At 46.3% G+C, this 21,763-nt stretch overlaps 1 protein-coding gene across 1 annotated transcript in view; it reads right to left on the bottom strand.

The window, feature by feature from the left end:
- LOC131482224 (calmodulin-binding transcription activator 1-like) overlaps positions 1-21,763 on the bottom strand; it is a 76,789-nt gene that overhangs the window by 40,491 nt on the left and 14,535 nt on the right. Inside the window, exons 2-3 of the mRNA XM_058674686.1 lie at positions 10,113-10,182; positions 4,634-4,752 (exon numbers count right to left, since the gene is read on the bottom strand). Coding sequence (XP_058530669.1) covers positions 4,634-4,752; positions 10,113-10,182 — 189 coding nt within the window. The remainder of the gene's footprint in view (positions 1-4,633; positions 4,753-10,112; positions 10,183-21,763) is intronic.

Here is a 21,763-nt window from a genome sequence, read left to right as displayed (position 1 = left end):
TGGACTGCAACACCCATTGGTTCCAGTGCAACTCGGGACTGAAAACAGAACCAACCCAGCAATTGCAACCACCAGCTGATCAGGGTGATGGACTGTGCCGGGCCCTGTGCTTGCTAGAACATACAAGAATCTGGTCTGGGAATACCTCAAAGTATCTTTGGAGATCTCCCCACTTGAACTGCTGGACTCAGAATTCTAACCAAGAAAAGACAGAAGACAGAATAGGACAATCATTCATCTCAGCTACATGTTGGCAGCGAAATATGGGACAAATGGAGACTTCATGATGGACCATATCAATCAGTGGACCACCTCATCGAGCGAAACTGGCAGTGACTCATAACTGGAGAACTATTAACTCCACTTGAGCACATATCTCAGAGCATGCCCCACATCCGGGACTTGGGGTGGGCGGGAAACCGGGTGGGGCTTCTCCCTCAATATCCCCTTTTACCTCAGATACATGATGGAAACAATATGGACATAATAGCATTGCCCACCTCCCTATCCCCCTGAACCTTTTTTTTTTTTTCTTCTCTTTCTTGATTTTCCTTCAACTACAGTTAACTATGTAAAGATTGTCAACAACAATACAATAAAATGGATTATAAAAAAAAAAAAAAAAAGAAAGTTCCTAAGAATTAATAAGCAACACAGAAGAAGCTTGGAAACTGACTCTATTCAACGTCCTATCTTGACCAAATTATTTAACAACCATCTACCTACATTCTTTCATCTCTAAAAGGAAACATGACCCACCTTGCGACTCAGAAACCATTCTATCAAGTGCCCAGTCACTCTCAATAACAGGCACTCAAAGATGGCTGCTGCTGGACTGGTACTCTCTTTCATCCTCCCTTGATGCCAGAAATGCCAAAACACAGATCTGAATGGAGGAATTCCTTAGAAGCACAGAGAAGGCACTTTAAATCAAGGAATTTCACTCTTGCACTCCACGTGGTGGAGGCAGGGGCGGGGCAGGCACTGGAGAGAAAGTGACAGCCGATATTTCACACGCCGACAGCTCCAGCCGTCTGTCATCTGGAATACGCACTGTGCCAGACTGATGGAAACACAATCCCACTGTACTCTCAGCTGCTCCCATTCCTACACACCTCTTCCCAGGGGAGCCCTTGTCCCAGGAGGTGGGAGCCAAGAAATGCAGGCTGCACACCAAGCCAACCACTTCAGGGGCTCCTCAACCAAAACACAGCAACCCTTCCCAACTCCAGAAGGCAGGCAGCTCTGCACGCAGCGGAGACGAAACCCGAGGGCAGGCCGGGAATTTCATGGGGTTTTGACTAATTTGCCTTACACAGGCCCACAGAGCCCCAATAAAAGACAGGCCATCAAATCCAGTATCCTCCAGGTTCTAATGTCAACATGCAAGATGACAGGAGGGGAAAACACCATGACCTAGCAAATGAAAGAAATACATGCTGCAGGAACATACTGATACTCTGACTGAAATACACGCTGTAGGAACAGTACTGATACTCTGACTGAAATACACGCTGTAGGAACAGTACTGATACTCTGACTGAAATACACGCTATAGGAACAGTACTGATACTCTGACTGAAATACACGCTATAGGAACAGTACTGATACTCTGACTGAAATACACGCTCTGGGAACAGTACTGATACTCTGACTGAAATACACGCTATAGGAACAGTACTGATACTCTGACTGAAATACACGCTATAGGAACAGTACTGATACTCTGACTGAAATACACGCTCTGGGAACAGTACTGATACTCTGACTGAAATACACGCTGTAGGAACAGTACTGATACTCTGACTGAAATACACGCTGTAGGAACAGTACTGATACTCTGACTGAAATACACGCTGTAGGAACAGTACTGATACTCTGACTGAAATACACACTCTGGGAACAGTACTGATACTCTGACTGAAATACACGCTCTGGGAACAGTACTGATACTCTGACTGAAATACACGCTCTGGGAACAGTACTGATACTCTGACTGAAATACACGCTCTGGGAACAGTACTGACACTCTGACTGAAATACACGCTGTAGGAACAGTACTGACGGTCTTCCTGAAATACACGCTCTGGGAACAGTACTGATACTCTGACTGAAATACACGCTGTAGGAACAGTACTGATACTCTGACTGAAATACACGCTGTAGGAACAGTACTGATACTCTGACTGAAATACACGCTATAGGAACAGTACTGATACTCTGACTGAAATACACACTCTGGGAACAGTACTGATACTCTGACTGAAATACACGCTCTGGGAACAGTACTGATACTCTGACTGAAATACACGCTCTGGGAACAGTACTGATACTCTGACTGAAATACACGCTCTGGGAACAGTACTGACACTCTGACTGAAATACACGCTGTAGGAACAGTACTGACGGTCTTCCTGAAATACACGCTCTGGGAACAGTACTGATACTCTGACTGAAATCTAATGGAAATCTTTTGCTACCATACTTCATATTCCCTTCTTTTTCCCAAAGCCAGTAATAAACATGAAAAAAGTTGACAGTCCTCTACACAGAAGTATGGCTAACCTTTCAGTCCAGTTCTGTCAACTAAGAATATGTGTTTACGGGCCCAGCGCTGTAATCCCATAGGGGCGCCGGTTCTAACCCGGCAGCTCTACTTCCCATCCAGCTCCCTGCTTGTGGCCTGGGAAAGCAGTCAAGGATGGACCAAAACCTTGGGACCCTGCACCCGCATGAGAGATCTAGAGGAGGTTCCTGGCTCCTGGCTTTCAGACTGGCTCAGCTCCAACGGTTGTGGTCACTTGGGGAGTGAATCATCAGACGGAAGATCTTTCTCTCTGTCTCTCCTCCTCTCTATATATCGGACTTTCCAATAAAGATAAAAAAAATAACTAAATAAATTTTAATTTAAAAAAAAAAAGAATGTGTGTTTATGTGGAGCTGACCAACTGCCGAGAGAGGTGGCCATCCGAGGGCACGAGGACGGCTCGGCCCTTGCCAGCCGCACTGCCAGGATTCCTGCGGCCCCTCCAGCCACAATGGGCCAACAGCATGCTGGGCTTCTTCCCTCCTCTTCCTCGCCTCCTCTAGGATAACCCGCAAGGCGTGCTTTATAATGCACCTAATACAGCAAAGTGGACCAAGAAAATCACTTAGAGGTAAAGTAATACCCAAAGTGGAGGGGCGAAGCACAAAGGGCCCCAACAGGCTTCCCAGCCATTGATGTAATCATTCCGCCAACTCCATCTCCAGCACTCACACCTCCACCTCACAAGACACACGAGCACTGATTCTAATTCATTAGGCAGTTTCTCATCTCAAAGGTAATTTCCAGTCAATTAAAGTTGTCAATTTTATTCAAAATACTAACAAAATGCACACTTAAAATGTGTTTTGTTAGACTTATAACAGGAACTAACATAATAACATAGCATCAAATCTATGATTCAAGGAAGACTAAGAAACATACTAATTTTGCAAATGTACAACCTAGTGGTGCAGTAACAAGCAGGCTTTCCCACTGCACTATTTTATTCACCTCCACAATTTTTGAAAGTAAATAAAGAGTTGGTTAAAACCATACACCTCTAAACTAATGTTTGTCAAAGCAAGACTAGTCTGACAGGAAAACACAATTTGTGCAAATAATGAAAATTTTAACAATGTTGAGAAAAGCAGCAAAGCTGTAAGAGTCCAGTGAGCATTCAAATCTGTAAGCCAACAAGAGACTTTCACTTACATAACCCCCACAGCTCCGAACAAAGTGTTCTGTGTCAACCTCATGTGAAATAACCTCTCAAAAGCAGTAGCACAGCTCTTCACCTCTCTTCACCGCAGTAACACTGTCCTGTGTGCCATCTCCACACAGGGCACCCAATATATGTACCCAACACTACATTAATCAAACTTGAAGTGAATGTGGAACCAACAGCACAGAATTAAACCAACTTGGCAAAATCATGAACTCCAACCATCCGAATACAGGAATGGAATCCCCAAACAGACATCAAGAATACCCAATCCTCATTGCCACACCACCAGAATGCTGCCCTGAACTGAAACAAACACATTCCAAATCTTCCCACTACACTAACAGCTATTACCCTAAACTGAAATATTCAGATGACAAAAATCAAAAAGATGAGAAAGCGACCCACTCCTATGATTAAGACGTCCCCCAGAGCAAGACGTACCAGGAAAGGGCAACCTGCGCGTGCTCTTCCCAAGGCGATCCGCTCCACGCCAGACGCCAGCACACAGCGGCACTCCCTTCATTCCTCACAGTCCACAGACACGGCCCGGGGGGACAGGGGACTGTGCGTTCACCACACTCACAACAGAACAGCCTCACTGAGAGGTAAGCAAGGTGAACACTAAATGCAAGAGCAACAAACACTGAAGCCCACGCTACCCTAACATCATCAGGCAAGTTTTCTACTCTTCAACACAACCAAACACACTAGAGAAAGACCAAGCAGCATGGGTTTCTGCCAAATTCAAACAGATGATTGTCATTTACAACTTCCTTGGTCAGTATTTTGAACAGGAAACTACTATAAGCACTGCTCTGCAAAACAACCTGCCACATTCGCGCTTCAGACAATGAGATCCTTAAAGGTAAGAACGTATCTACCTCATTGGTGTTCCAGCGGTGCCTCTCTTTCGGCAAGCTTGAGCATTTCGGCAGACATTCAAGCAGCTTTTTCGGTAAAAAGATTTTTACATGACTACTATTGCTGTTCCCATGATCATCTATAAAGAAAAAAACAATAAATTCAGAGCAAATCACAGGAAAATGTCTTCTTAAGCACACGGCAAGCTAAGCATGGTCACTCCCGTGAGCCTGACAGCGTGGAAGGCCCCGCGGCTCCCTCACACGCGTGTCAGAGATGGCCGCACGACCTGCTCACCAGGTTCACCAGGCGTATGACCCTAGCACAACGCCACCCGAGAGCTGCGTCCCCACTTCCACAAAGCACAGCTCAACTGCACCAGGATTTAACCTCACAAAACCTGCAATTCTTTTATTAACCAGTCAAGAAAGTTTTAAGTTTCTTAAATAAGAATTACAGTAAAATGTGACTATTTTATGCATAAGCTGGTACTACTTTAGCTCCTAGAATACAGATGAGGCTTATCCTTTCAGAAACAAATCACATATCTTACAAATATAAGGAATTTAAACCTGATAGCTACCAGGTAATACAGAAAGAAGCTGGTCGTCCTAGCTGGAATTTGAAAGCATATAATTTTAACTGATTAGATTCACAAAAGCACAATGACGTAATTCATGTATTTTTAAAATAGAATTCTAAATGAGTTCAGAAAAAATTCTTTTCAGACTATAACCTGTCCACTACCTTATTATCATTGTACCTGACCACTTCTAAGATAATTTCCTTTATCTTTCATTTATTTATTATTTATATTAATAAGTATTATTTCACTCCTATCATATAGCACTTTCACCCAGCTTAAATTTTCATGCCAGCATTGACAAGCCTGGATCACCCTGCAAATTACTCACTGCATTTTCTTTCTAGCTGCCCAAAGAAATCACCAATCTGCAATCGGACCACAAGCAGGCAGCCGGCCGCATGCAGCACTGAGGCCTGCATCATCCAGCGAGCACAGCTGAAACAACTCAAACACCAAGCTCAGAGTCAGGAGTCCCAGATTCTGGTCCAGTTCTGCTACTTTGTAAATGTGTGACCTTGGGTAAGTTACTTAATATTTTCAGTTTTCCCAAACCATTGGAAAACTAGAAAAATCTCACTATCTCTCAGGCACAAATCTATAAAAGTTATAATTTAATGCACATTACAATAAATCATTAATTTAATTTATTAACCACACATATATATACATATAATATATATAATATATATGTCCAGGCATCCATTAAGTGTCCAAAGTAAAAAACATCTTCTATATTTTGTATACCTTTCCAGTTTATTTAGTTATTTCACAGAGCACAGTCTCGTTATTTGAATACATGAAAAACATAATAAAAAATATTTTCTAGGTTCACAAAATCCTCTTCAAAAATTTTTTTGTTCAATTAACATATTTCTTCTCCATGAAAAGCTCTTACAGGAAAAAAAGAAATGAAGTCTAAAAAAATTTACTGCATCTTACAGAAATATTTTATGGAGAGTTTTAGCATACTATATATTTCTGGTCCATGAACTACATAACCAATTGAATTATAATTCCCATCCCGTATTTCCACAAGCAGTTGAAAAACTTGAAAAATTTTTAGATGACTGCTATTCAAAGAACCCAAAATTTTAATAGCAGAAGATTAAACTTTTTAAAATCTTGCTATGAAACCAAAAGAAAAACTCCCAACTAAGAAAGTTCACAGAAAGTTCTGGATTAATGCCACACTCTTAACCCTTGGTCACTTTCTGCACTTAGGCACGCTCCTTGCCGTAAAGGTGAGAGCGCAGAGCAAAGCGCAGGGGTCTCCCTCTTCCCTAGAGCGACTTTACTCCCATTGCTAAACACCCCTCATGACGTGTTGATTGTGAGAGGTGAAACCAAAATCTGTACTCAACTCAGATACTCAATATTTACGAGGCACCATTTATGAAAATAACACTACGCTAGGTGCTCAACTGACAGGCTTACTCTGAACTGTATATGAACAGTCCTGTCTCTGAGAAAGTAGTCTGTTTTAAGCTGAATTCTGAACACTAATAAGGAGGTTAGACCCCGTTTCTATGAAATTTTCTGTCCTTTTAGCCTGTGAGAAGCACTTTAGTTGCTGGAATATATATAAAGCACGTAGGCATGTGCACTGGCACACTGTGTGTGCGTGTGTAGCAGTGTGTGGCACTGCGTGTGGGGGGGGACTGTGTGTGCGTGTAGCAGTGTGTGAGACTGTGTGCGCGTGTGTAGCAGTGTGTGGGACTGTGTGTGTGCAGCAGTGTGTGGGACTGTGTGCGCGTGTGTAGCAGTGTGTGGGACTGTGTGCGCGTGTGTAGCAGTGTGTGGGACTGTGTGTGTAGCAGTGTGGGGGACTGTGAATGTGTGTGTGTGTGGGACTGTGTGTGTGCAGCAGTGTGTGGGACTGTGTGTGTGCGTGTGTCTGTGTGTGTGCGCGTACAGACTACAGAAAAAGCTTAGGTCTTCCACTCTGAGACTGAGTCAGGCAGTGGAGTCTGTTCACAGGCTTTTACAGGGGAAAAGGAGAAGCACTGCATACGCACTGCCTCCTACAAGTTTCTAGAGCATCTGATGGGCTGTGCAGCCACGAGCTACAAAGGACCAGGAGTAGGACAGGCCAGTGCGTTCCCCTTAATCAGTTTTTAAACTGTGCCATTTCCAGAATTTCAGCTTAATGCTAAATATAAACTGGATGTTTTTAAGAAAAATACAATGGGTAAATTTTCCCACTGTGCATTATAAAAACAGCAATTTTAATACTGGGGAAAGAATTATTGGGACCTCAAACACACAAAACGTTAAAACTCATAATTTTCAAATTTCAACTTTTCCACTTAAAGTGTGATAAGGAGTAACTTTGCTGCAAGATCTAATCCTATGATTGTAGCACACAAAAATACACTTTTAAAACTGCTCTGTAATGTTTTTAGAATAACCACAGATGCTCAAGTAACTCATGTGCCAGTGTTGAAGTGCTAATAACGCTATAACAAGTTAACTGTAAAACTAAGGTACTCCTTGGCTTCAATCCAAACTCTGACACGCAAAATCAGTGTCCATCAAGAGACAGTAAATAGTTCATTGTCATTATCTAGTAAGATACGCATGTACACTACATAACTTGGCGAAATAATATTCTAACCTACTTCCCAATAAAAAGAACAAATGCAGCTAGTGAAACTGACCCGATTGGACTGGGCGCCAGTCGTAATTCCAGAGAATGAGTTAAACCTTCAAATACTTTCCAAATGATCATTTCAAAGTCATAGTATAATTTCAAACAAAACTTGCTTCATTCACTTAGTTAACTGTGTAAAACACGGAATGCGTGCTTTCATGCTTATTTCTAAAACCCGAGATTCACACTGCCTTCATGTAAATCCAAAAACATGTACTGGACCTTTTCCTTAGACAGTCTGTGACTTCTGTAAGGTAAACTATAACCATATTAACTCTAACTTAGAAATGATACACCCACTTTATTTTGACTCACAATTAATACAAATTTTGGTTTTCTGAATAGTCACACAAGTATTCAAGCTGATTAAGATTAATCTCTCAACACTATACTGAACTGTCCAAAGTTGCTGTAACAGTGTATCAAACAGCTAAATATTATTGGGCGCGTATTTGATTAACAACTGAGAGTGATAAAATTAAAATGAAAGCTCTACAATTTTCTGTTCAACTCTAATTATTATGTGCTTGGATTTAATTAGTAGGAAAGGAACTGATGCAGGAAACACAGGCACACTCTGTGACACAGCAGCACAGCGCTCAGGCAGCAGGCACTGCCACCCTCCACCACCACCACTCAGACCCCAACGCCCTTCCAAGCGCTCAGGCAGCAGGCACTGCCAGCCCTCCACCACCACCACTTTCCCCAACGCCCTTCCAAGCGCTCAGGCAGCAGGCACTGCCAGCCCTCCACCACCACCACTTTCCCCAACGCCCTTCCAAGCGCTCAGGCAGCAGGCACTGCCAGCCCTCTACCACCGCCACCACTCAGGTCCCAACGCCCTTCCAAGCGCTCAGGCAGCAGGCACTGCCAGCCCTCCACCACCACCACCACTCAGACCCCAACGCCCTTCCAAGTGCTCAGGCAGCAGGCATTGCCACCCTCCACCACCACCACTCAGACCCCAACACCTTCCAAGCGCTCAGGCAGCAGGCACTGCCACCCTCCACCACCACCACTTTCCCCAACGCCCTTCCAAGCGCTCAGGCAGCAGGCACTGCCAGCCCTCCACTGCCACCACTCAGGTCCCAACACTCTTCCAAGCGCTCAGGCAGCAGGCACTGCCAGCCCTCCACCACCACCACCACTCAGACCCCAACGCCCTTCCAAGCGCTCAGGCAGCAGGCACTGCCAGCCCTCCACCACCGCTCAGGTCCCAACACTCTTCCAAGCGCTCAGGCAGCAGGCACTGCCAGCCCTCCACCACCACTCAGGTCCCAACACTCTTCCAAGCGCTCAGGCAGCAGGCACTGCCAGCCCTCCACTGCCACCCTCCACTACCACCACTCAGATCCCAATGCCCTTCCAAGCACTGGTCTGACCTCACAGACCCAAAGTCTTCAAAAGGAATTAAACTCAGTCGTATTTATCTAAATAAATTTTTTAAAGATAATTTGCTTTTTAAGCAAAACAAAAAACAAAAGCTAGTTTTGCTACTTCAATCCTTGTCTGGTAGAGTTGTGTGAGCATCACTTATCTTTGCTACCTTCCAGGGTTCAGATTTAACAATTTTCTCATTAATCACAACGCAACCTCTAGTCGAGGTCCAGGGTGACTCTTACTTCAATAAACTGTTCAAGATCTACATTTTGATTTTCAATCTAGAAACATGAGCGTGGAGGCAGATGAGACACCGGGTAAGGACGCCCTGCAAGTGGCTTCAGGATACCCTCTCCTGCATCCTTCATTCCATCACAACTCGAGCTATGTGTGACCATGTAACCTAGCTTCTGTTGTGGAACTCTACAGAGACATTACAATGATCTCATTTAACCATCACAATAAAACACAGGGCTTAATCACCTTCATTCTACAGAGCAGGAACCTGAGGTTCAAGTTAACCTGCACAAAATCCGTAACTATCAATTGCTCAAGTGGGATTCAAATAGGCGCTGTGGCTTTCCCATAATACCACATGGCTGAAACTCCAGCTCACCTGGTACCGGGCAGAACTACAGAATCTTTCTATCAATTAGAACCTAACCTCTGCAGAGTGCCGTGAATTTTCCATGTGATTAAGCTCACTGTCCTGTTAAACCCCAAAAGTCAACCAGGAGAGTGGTGTTGCTCCCCAGATTAAGTAACTCATCTAAGATCACACAGCAGTTACGAGGCAGAACCTTCCAAGTGCTGGCCCAGGCTGTTGTGCTGTGACTTCCAAGCCCACCCCTTCCTGTAAGTCAAAAGCTTTTTCAAATCCTACCTTCTATAGGTGGCACGGTGTTGAGAACACAGTAGGTGCTAGTTCCGCAGAATACACTTTGGGAAACGCTCTAAGGAAACAGAAAATAAAATGTAAAACTAATCTTTGAAAAGATATATTCTGGCTCTTCTGTGATATTCCTGCCAAAGACGAAAAAACCTGAATCTGATCATAAGGAAACATCAGACAAATCCCAATTGAGGAACATTCCACAAAGCTACTGGCCTGAAATCTTCAAGAGTATCGACGTTGTCAAAGTCAAGGAGGCTTGAGAACTGTTCTGTATTAATGGACACTGAAGAGACACCAATGTGACCCCAGGTGCCAGCCGGACATTCTTCTACAAAGGTCACCGCTGGGTCAAATGGCAAAACTGGAACAGGATTTGATAATTAGCTAGTAGAAATGTCTCAATAATTTCTCGATTTTGATTACTGTTATTGTTATGGAGAATGTCCTTGTTCATAAGAAATGCTTAATGAAGTGGTTAAGAGCAAAAGAAACAAATTTACTTCAAACAAAATCTACTGAACATGTGTTCCTGCTGTGAAGTTTTTGATGGGATGCATATGAGCTAAAGAGTAGATTTTTGTGAAGACCAATGTCATATTCATTTTGCAATTCAGTCAATGCCAACATCATAAAGAAGCATTTCATGGCAGTAAATGCAACCCCCAACTCATTCAGAAGAAACTCTGGGGCCCGGCGGCGTGGCCTAGCGGCTACAGTCCTCACCTTGAAAGCCCCGGGATCCCATATGGGCGCCGGTTCTAATCCCGGCAGCTCCACTTCCCATCCAGCTCCCTGCTTGTGGCCTGGGAAGGCAGGAGAGGACGGCCCAAGGCTTTGGGACCCTGCACCCACGTGGGAGACCTGGAAGAGGTTCCTGGTTCCCGGCATCGGTTTGGTGCGTACCAGCCCGTTGCGGCTCACTTGGGGAGTGAAACATCGGATGGAAGATCTTCCTCTCTGTCTCTCCTCCTCTCTGTATATCGGCTTTCCAATAATAATAAAATCTTAAAAAAAAAAAAAAAAAAAAAAAACAGAAGAAACTCTGAGTGCCAACGGCAGCTCGGCAAGTAGGTCACAAGGACACGGGAAGACCAAATCTGCGTTCAGGCTGCTTCAATTCAACAATACAATTAACGTTTCCTATACAACAGCACATCAAGGGAAGAATAACATCTCCTTTGGGTTTTAGTATTCAACAAAATTTTAGATTTCACATTATAAACCATATATGTATATAATTAGAAGACCAAAGACAGTGACAAGTTCAACAACCACCCTCAATATTTTATATTTAAAATAGAGGTCCATTCTACCACCTACTAGCTGTCCTTGGGAAAGTCACTGGCCTCGGAGGGAATTTCAGAGAAAGAGGAGGATACTTGTGTCTCCTGTCTAACAAGGCAGGTGGAGAATCACACAAGATAATACACGCCAAAACCCAAAAGTGCCACCAAGCACTAAGCACTACTGTTTGGGTGGTTAAGAATAATCTTCGGTGTGGACATTAACATCATGGTTAAAATGATTGAGTCCCACACTTAGTCTGCCTAGGTGAGAGTCCCACCCTCAGTCCCCAATAGTAATACGGTGGGGATGGCTCCTGTCGCCCCAAGGAGACAGCTTACCCACTGTCGAGCTCCCAGGGCATGCAGCCTCGTCCAGCCCTGGCTGCTCTAGGCAGCAACAGATGATAGCTATCTGTCCCACTCCTCTCCTCCTTCATCTAGCTCTCTGCTTTCAAATAAACTAAAATAAATAATGAAGATAATCTTTAGGGGCCAACACAATGGCTAAAAGGCTAATCCTCCACCTTGCAAGTGTAGGCATCCCATACAGCCACTGGTTCATGTCCTGGTCACTGCACTTTCCATTCAAGCTCCCTGTTTGCAGCCTGGGAAAGCAGCAGAGGGTGGCCCAAACCTTTGGGACCCTTTTCCTGTGTGGGAGACCCAGAAGAAGCTCCTGGCTCCCAGCTTTGGATCAGCTCAGCCCTGGCCATTGCAGCCATTTGGGAAGTAAGCCAGCAGATGTAGATCTTACACTCTAGCTGCCTTTCCAATTAAAAAACAGAGCAAGAGAGAAGTGGAGCAAAGGGAAGAAGGAAAAGAAAAAGAAAAGGGGAAGGGAAGGGAAAAGGAAAAGGAAAAGAGAGATACAGAAAGGAAGGAAGACTCTTCAACAATGTTAAGACTTTCTTTTTTTTTTTTTTTTTTTTTTAAAGATTTTATTATTATTGGAAAGCCGGATATACACAGAGGAGGAGAGACAGAGAGGAAGATCTTCCATCCGATGTTTCACTCCCCAAGTGAGCCGCAACGGCCGATGCGCGCCCATCCGAAGCCGGGAACCTGGAACCTCTTCCGGGTCTCCCACGCGGGTGCAGTGTCCCAAAGCTTTGGGCCGTCCTCAACTGCTTTCCCAGGCCACAAGCAGGGAGCTGGATGGGAAGTGGAGCTGCCGGGATTAGAACCGGCGCCCATATGGGATCCCGGGGCGTTCAAGGCGAGGACTTTAGCCGCTAGGCCACGCCGCCGGGCCCAATGTTAAGACTTTCTAAGAACAAATTTAGAATTGTCTGAATATTTTATACCAAAATGAGTACTGAACTCTGACTAAACTTGACCTCCATTAAACTGCAGTCTTCCTTCCTCAGATCCATGATGCAACACTGAAGAGGTCAAAATACCTTCAAGGTCTCTGTAAGTGCTTCCCTACAACATGATTTTTAAGCTACCAGGAGAACCATCCGCTCCTTAATTCTTTACAGTTTCTGGAAAATTGTTGTTGGAGGACCTCTACTGTCACCAATCAATTGTACCTGTGATCTGATCAGCAATACCTGTGATCTGATCAGCAGTACCTGTGATCTGATCGGCGGTACCTGTGATCTGATCGGCGGTACCTGTGATCCGATCGGCGGTACCTGTGATCTGATCGGCGGTACCTGTGATCCGATCGGCAATACCTGTGATCTGATCGGCAGTACCTGTGATCTGATCGGCAATACCTGTGATCTGATCAGCAGTACCTGTGATCTGATCGGCAGTACCTGTGATCTGATCGGCAATACCTGTGATCTGATCAGCAGTACCTGTGATCTGATCGGCAGTATGTGTGCTTCTTCTCCATCCATGACGCTGGGCATGGTACTGTGGTGCCTGAGAAGTAGCTGATGCGACATCTGTCAGCAGCAGCAGCCCCATCACCACACAAAGCCAACACCCCAGCCTGGGCTAATCCTCCACTCCATGGCACCAGCACCCCACATGGGCACCAAGAGTCCCAACTGCTCCACTTCTGATCCAGCTCCCTGTTTGTGGGCTGGGAAAGCAGTGAAGGACAGCCCAAGACCCTGGGACCCTGCACCCGTGTGGGAGACCTGTAGAGGTCCCTGGCTCCTGGCTCTGCATCAGTTCAGCTCCAGTCATGTGGTCATTTTGGGAATGAACCAGCAGATGGAAGACCTTCTCTCTTTGTATCTCCTCCTCCTCTATACAATTTGCCTTTCAAATAAAAATAAATATATCTTTAAAATTTCTAAGTGAAACTTGAAGCTTTATAGTGTCAAAAACAATGTTTTACATTTAAGGTTTAAAATGCTATTAGAAAAAAGTTTAAGATTATCACTTTCAAACCACTGTAACAATGGTCTTAAATCCAAAGTTAAAAATCACTACAGTTAGAACACAGCAACGAGTAGCTTCGCAAAAACAGAACTGACACCCCGCTTCAAAGTTTGATAGCACCTAGAGCAAAATATCCCAAACAACAAACAGGAAGACTCAGAGGGACTGAACCAACACATAACAGACACACCATGCCCAAAGCCTCCTAAGTGAAAGTCTTAACAGTTAAAAGTTAATGCACCAACAAGGAGAGCCGGAAAAGCTGGAAGTGAAATCACGCACACAAAAATCATAATAAACTGATGTTACAAAAATCACATTAAAACTCCAGGTTTAGGAGCAGGCCTTGTGGCACAGTGGGCTAATTCACTGCTTGGGACACCTACTTCCTGAATCCAAGTGCCTGGTTCCAGCCCTGGCCCTCTGTGTCTGATCAGGTGTCCTGCATCCTGGGAGGCAGCAGATGGTGGCCCAAGTCCCTGGGTCCTTGCCCCCCATGTGGCAAGGGTACCTAACGCCGGGGTACCTGGCGTGAAATCCCAGCTAGCCTCCAGCTCCAGCTGCCTGCTAAGGCTAACCAGGTGGCTCCACCCACAGACAGCACTCCTGTAGTGCCCCCTTGGGGAGTGAGCCTTGCTTCTGCCTTCCTCGGATTAGAGACTAAACACCCTTTCACAGGACTAGTACTGATCTCCCCATCTCAAGATGCCTGGATGTAGCACCGAGGAGACCCAGAGGGCTGCAGTCACACGTATCCCATTCCACCCTCTGCCCCAGCGCTGAGACGTCTGGGCGACACGGTGCAGGGAGCAGATGTGCCAAGCAGACCAGCGAGATCAGGCCTTCAGCCCTCCCTCGGCAGCAGTTCTTCACGCTGCCTCCCTGGGCTGACTTCCTTTCAGCTTAAACATGAGACTCATCCCTCTTGTCCTTTGGGAAATGCCCTGCCCTCACAGTTGAGCAGCACTGCTTGTGCCGGTAAAGGAGTCTGTGTTTCCTTCTCAATTCTAAAACACACTCTCCCTTACTGTCAGCCCTTCCACAGCTTCTACAAAATGAAGAGTAGCACCCAACCTGCGCCAGACACCATCAAGAGCTGACAGACCAGAGGTCAGTCTGCTGGTGGGACTAAATCCTAGTGCAGGTTGAGGACAAACAGGAAATAGGGGACTCCCAAAAGGCATAAACGCTGGGAACAAAACAGAGCTTGTGTCTCATGGTAAAAACCAGGAAGACTTTCATCACTGTCCTAAATGTACATGAATGGTGCAGTGCAGAGAGAGAACAGCTGACGAGTACAACAAGAAACCTGGACCCCATCACTAGGATGGTACCTGGACCCCGTCACTAAGATGGTACCTGGACCCCATCTCTAAGATGACACCTGGACCCATCACTAAGATGGTACCTGGACCCCATCACTAAGATGACACCTGGACCCCGTCACTAAGTTGGTACCTGGACCCCATCACTAAGATGACAACAGGACCCCTTCACTAAGATGGTACCTACCCCATCTCTAAGATGACACCTGGACCCCGTCACTAAGATGGTACCTGGAGCCTGTCACTAAGATGGTACCTGGACCCCATCTCTAAGATGGTACCTGGACTCCATCACTAAGATGGTACCTGGACGCTGCTGCATTCAGTCTCTCTCTCCAGAGTGCCTGGGGCAGCTTCACAATCCACGCTGACAGTCCAGATGATGACACAACGTGCCATTCACAAGCTGGGACTGCAGGCTTTAGAACAGAGAAGCTTGATGAAAATGGTATTTACAGTTCTTTGAAATAAGTACTGAGGATGTTTAAGTCTCCATCGAGTACTTTTAAAGCTGAGGATCCATACAGCATATTAAATCAACGACAGAGAAAGGCCACAGTGAGTGCCAAAAACCACTGTACCAATTAAAATACATTAAAATTGTCATTTTATCAAGACTTAAACTGTGTCTTGAAATTCATTGATCTTACATATGACTTTATAGATAATCAAAACTAAAGCAGAGTCTAAAATCCTTAGCACTTTGTCCAATCTGTGGTGCATTCTGGGCATGGTGCTTGGATTAGCAGAGAAGCAAAGGGCACCTCTTAGGACAAACTGCTGAACAGCTGAAATACCATCAGCAGTTACTGCGGCCTGTAAAAACAACAACCGGTGTGCCTGACCAGCATGGCTGGCCTCAGGCAGCAGCTGGGGCGCCGACCTCCTTCAGCCAGCCATCCTGAGGGCCCCTACAGGAAAAGGGCAGAACAACTGCACCCCAAGGTGCAGGGACCTGGCCTGCAAGTGGCCCTGGTCTCTTGCTCCACTTGCTAGAACTGGGCCACAAAGCCACAGCCAACTGTCAAGGAAATGCTCAGAAAGAAGAGGCGAGTTCTGAGGCCACGAAGCAGTCTGCCCAACGCGCTCGGTAAACTGCTGTGTAACTTCAGAAAGGCACTCCTGTCTGAGGGTCCTCTGCTAGCAAGCTTTCTGGGCACTCTACTTCCCAAAGCCATTCAGCATGGAAGCCAATCCAGCAGTTTCTCTTCTCTAACAAATATTTTTCTAACACACTCAAAATCAGATTGCACCAAAGGGCATCCTTGAAGGGATGTCTGCATCGTTGGTCTCGGCCTCTGCAGAATTCAACACCAGGTCTGGTGCAAAACAGAAGCTGAAATGTTTGCTGAACTTATGAATGAATGACACTCACAGGAAAGCGAGCAGCCAGTCTCCTGCTGTGACTGACCAAAGGCCTTCTGCTTGGAGCACCCTTGCCCTCTCTGACACAGCCCGGAGTGGCCCCAACACCTGGGCCTTCTGACCACCACACTGTGTGCAGTGCTCTGGCCACGGACACAAAAACAAATCACTGAGCAGGGAAATGTGATGACACGGAGTCCTGATCCAGTCAGCGATGAGGAAGATTTCAAGAAGGAATCCCATCCCTCAGTCCTTCAAGAAATCAGGCAATGTGACTGTTCCACGTCAGATCCAGTAAGAAACGAGAGGTGGGACAGCGCAGGGGTGGAGCTGTCAGACACCAACAGAGCCCATGCCGAGCTTTCTGGCTAGAGCACAGCCCCTAAGTAAGAAAGCAGGCTCTGTCAAAAGACAGGCTATAGGGAACACGCCATAAAATCAGGTTAATGATGTGAAAATCAACACAGAGACCCAGACACAAGTTACTTTAGCCTTTTCCTAAGCCACAAAAGGTTAATGGGAAGAAAATTATGTAGTACTGTACAAAAATATTTTGAGCTCTCATATTACCTTTTCAAGAAGTTTAAAATATATCATAAGTGCTACTACTATGCTATAATAACCCTTACAACACTCCTATGGGATACACAGACAAAATTAAAGTACACACTCAGGTTAAAAGGAAAAAGTCTAGTAGGTAGCAGACTTCCTACTCCTGGGGCAGGCTAAATAAAACAGTGAAACAGTAACCTCCGAGGTAATTGGGGCACAAACCATTTCAGGCTCTCACATGGAGTTCAACACTCAGAATTGAGCTCAAAAGCGAACAAGTGGCTAGAAGAGACCACAAGGCCTAAGTCCTGTGCCACTTACACAGCAACGATGACAAGAGTCCAAGCCTGAGTGAGGCACAGCCCAAGGAATCAGACTGAGCTACTATCACCAGGAATTCCTGTAAAACATAAAGTGATTTCAGAATCTGAAAAAGAAATTTATTCTTTCCAGATAAGAATCACATCATTAGGATTTTCATAAATTATACTGTCTAGGAAGCAATGTACAGCAGTCCAAAAATACAACTAAACAGCACTTCTCTAACGTCCAAAAAGACAGTATCAACTAGACACACTCAAAGAAACTATGTAAAATCTTACATTGTTGCTGATACTTTAATAATTTTTAGAGCACTAAAAAAAACCAATGCAAAAGTTTGCACAGAACAACTAAACAAATTTTTCTGGAAGGCGGCAAGAAACAGTCACCTGCAGGAAGAGCCAGGAGCATCTGGTACCAGGCTCGGGGCAGGCCCCACAGGGGAGGGACACGACACAGGTCTCGGTGTGGAGCCGGGCTCAGCAGCCTCCCTGCTTCCATGGTCTACTCACCACCTCACAGTCTCTGCTCCTGGCCAAAAAACTAAACCTTCATCCAAATCAAAGGAGAGAATAATAAATACTGTTTCCCATAACAGAGCAATGAGGCATACGCTCCTGCAAATGGAACAAGGCTGCCTGGGAACCTCACGCGCCGTGAACGCAGCTGAGCAAGAAGGAAGCCAGACCCAATTCTGAAGGCCAACGGCAGGCTTCATGGAGTCCACCACAAAAGTTCACGTGCTTCACCAGGACAAGGCCCGCCACCCCACACCCATCCCCATCCCACGGCTCAGTTCCTATTAGACTACTCACATTTTTCTTTTTTTTTAAAGATTTATTCATTTTATTACAGCCAGATATACACAGAGGAGGAGAGACAGAGAGGAAGATCTTCCGTCCGATGTTTCACTCCCCAAGTGAGCCGCAACGGGCCGATGCACGCCGATCCGATGCTGGGAACCTGGAACCTCTTCCAGGTCTCCCACGCGGGTGCAGGGTCCCAATGCACTGGGCCGTCCTCAACTGCTTTCCCAGGCCACAAGCAGGGAGCTGGATGGGAAGTGGAGCTGCCGGGATTAGAACCGGCGCCCATATGGGATCCCGGGGCTTTCAAGGCGAGGATTTTAGCCGCTAGGCCACGCCGCCGGGCCCTGGACTACTCATAGTTTTAACAAGTTTAATTATCAGGCTGCCAAACCTAGAGAAGATCAGAAGCAACAATTCAGAAGCGGGAAAGATGGCTAAAAGCTGACACACAGAGAGAAGCAAAAGAGAGACAATGGCAACAAAGACAGACTTTTAAAAATAAAATAAAACTAGACACAAAGATGTGAAAGGTGTAATATCACTCTACTCAGAAGGTCCTAAAAATAGCACAGCATTAAACTTGGCCCAGTTCAGTGACCTGCGTACTACATAATCAACCCAAGTTAACAAAGAGACGTTCAATTCTGGGTGTTCGCCTCAAGTTAAACAGTAAGCTGCTGTAATAAGCTTTTGTTTGCCTATCCCTTACATTACGTGAAGCACTTGTGGAAGGACCTCACAGCCATCAGGTGAGCAGGGCACTCTGCTTCCACCAGGCAGCCAGGGTCCACAGGTGTGCGAATTCATCTCGCCAAGGCGTCCTGAGAGGAGATGCCTTGACCTTCACCTGGAAGTGCCTCTCTCCAGATCACATGCTCCATCTGCACTCTCCAGGGTGTTCACCTGCAGATCTGTCACCTTCCACCACTGTCCCCCCACCACTGCGGTGGACAAACATCATGACTGCCCATGCCTCAACATCAACATCTTCACTTAGTTCATTCCCAGATTGCTGCCAGCCAGCTCGACAACGTGGCAGAGCTAAGGGCTGTCACCTCTGCGGGTGGGACGCAGTCTCTCTCTGCTCGCTCTGCTGACCCAAGCTGCCCAGCTGGAGAGGCTCCTGAGGGCAGGGACTGCGGATGGCCTCTGGGAGAGAGCCGGCATGGAGCGGAGGAGGCCTCAGCTCAAAGCCCACAAGGCCATGCATCTTCCCAAGGACCCCGGGAGCTGGACACAGACACCACCCCAGCTCAGGCTTCCAGTGACCACCCACCCTGGCACCTCACGGAGCCCCAAAGCAGAGGCCTGGCCAAAGCAGTGCCCACAGAAACACTGGCATCATCAATGTCATCGACCTGTATGTTTAAGCTGCTCATTTTGAAATGATCTAGTCAACAGCAACAGGTTACAACCCACAACCCATCAAGCACCGATGACTTCCTCCTCAGCTTCAGCTATCATTTCTACCCAAACTCTGCATATATCACCAAAACTCTCCGAGGAATCATGACTCTATTCCACTCTCTCACATCTACAAAATCAACACCTTCCCTCGGTGTTCAGGCTACTCCAACTCTCCGGAAGAACAAAACTAAGAATGTTTTCAACCTTCCACAATCAGCATCCCTTCTTGTTTAATTGCCTTCTAGTCATTCATTTTCTTATTTTCTTATCTTTTTAAGATTTATTTTAATTTTTTCATTGGAAAGTTAGATATACAGAGGGGATGAGAGACAGAGAGGAAGATCTTTCATCCGATGATTCACTCGCCAAGCGGCCACAATGGCCGGAGCTGAGCTGATCCGAAGCCAGGAGCTTCTTCCAAGTCTCCTACGCGGGTGCCAGGTCCCAAGACTTTACTGCTTTCCCAGGCCACAAGCAGGGAGCTGGATGGGAAGCAGGGCTGCTGGGATTAAAACTGGAGCCCATATGGGATCCCAGTGCGTGCAAGGCAAGGACTTCAGCTGCTAGGTTACTACGCTGGGCCCTTTTAAATAATTATTCATTTATTTGATTAGCAAAAAGAATAAGCAGCATATTCTAGCTGTTTCACTCCCCAAATGACCACAAAAGCCAGAGCTAGGCCAGGCTGAGAAACATCAAGCTCCACCCACGTGGGTGTAGACTCCACCCACTGCTCTCTCAGTGCGGCCAACAGCCAGGATGTTGTGACTGGAGCCCATATAGGATGGCCGCCTACACTGGCAACTTCAGCCTAGGCTCCTGAGCCACAACACCTGCCCAGTCCCACCTGTAACTCACATTGAAGTGTCAACCTTGGGGAGTCAGGAAGCCCAGCAACAAAGGATGGCCAAGTGCTTGGACCCCTGCCACCCACACAGGAGACCCTGGTGGAGTTCCAGGCTCCTGGCTTCAGCTGGACACAGCTCAGGCTGCTGCAGCCACTTGCTGAGAGAACCAGTGGATGAAGTTCTCTTTCTCTCTACCCCCCCTCATTCTCAAATAAATAAGTTATCTTACAGAAAAAAAGAAATGCAAGCATTTTCTGCATTTCTCCCCTCAAGTCCTTTCTCCGCCCGCGGTCATCTCACTGCTACACAGCCTCACTCCTTCCTTCATCAGGAGCCACCATGTGGACAAAGCCAGCTGGCACTAAGTCAGACCAGGGGGCTGCGTCTGCGTGTGGAGCGGCCCCTCCAGAGCACAACCTGCACAGCCCGAGTTCACCTCTGTGGAGTCCTTCAGCAGGGCTCTGCTCCGCTCTGCCAAAGTAACAAAGGCAAAAATGTCAGGGTGACATCAATGACACCCTAACCCCTGACTCACATTTCCAATTCATGCTATAAATGCACATTCTGAAGCTATGCTAATATTGTCTAAAACAGGGCAAACACCTTAAAACCCAGTCTTCCCAGAACATCTCGGCAATAGCCCCTATTTCAGTTTGGCCTTGCCAAACTTCTAGCAGTTGAGGCTTGAAATCTGAGTCCGTCTCTGAAGGGGACACATTTCCACCCATCACACAAGCACAGCTCAGTCCTTCACACACGCCTTCCTCCAGCCAGCCCAGGCACTCCAGACATCCCGCTGAGACAAGGAGGAAAACAGACAAGCTCTGATACAAATTCAAATGTGGGGTGGCCAGGAAAACCACAGAGTGCCCGGGTGCCCACAGCAAGAGCACTCAATTCCATCTGGAAGGAGAGAGCAGTTCTAGACAACTTCCGGGATGAGTCTCACTTGAGCGGGAAGTCTGCAAGCGTGCCGACCATGCGCGCCAGCGTCCTGGAGCAAGGCGCATCTAAGTATGGGCCAAATATCTAAAACCTCGAGAAAGTCTGAGCGCCTCCTGCAACCCTACAGAAATGAAGGGCAGCAGCCCTCCTAACACTTTGAAGATTTCATTTTATCCAACCAATCCCAGTCCTTTATCTGAAAAAAAAAAAAAAAAAAGAAGAATTTAAAAAAATAAAAAAAAAAAACCACCTTTCCCAGAGCACAGGATACAATTAAGGCTTCAGTCTGATTTCCCCAGCCCCTAGGAGTAGATGCCGACTTCTCCAGGTTTACTGATCCCACGCACCAGAATTCCAGGACTGCCTGGCGCTTTCTCCACTCCCTTCCCACTGCTTGTCACTGCTCCAAGCATCCAGGCCTGTGTTCAGTGAGTCCGATGA

This window comes from Ochotona princeps, chromosome 2 (assembly GCF_030435755.1).
Source record: "Ochotona princeps isolate mOchPri1 chromosome 2, mOchPri1.hap1, whole genome shotgun sequence".
Classification (NCBI taxonomy): domain Eukaryota; kingdom Metazoa; phylum Chordata; class Mammalia; order Lagomorpha; family Ochotonidae; genus Ochotona; species Ochotona princeps.
The sequence above is the reverse complement of the archived record's forward strand: the minus strand, read 5'-3'. Positions and strand labels throughout refer to the sequence as shown.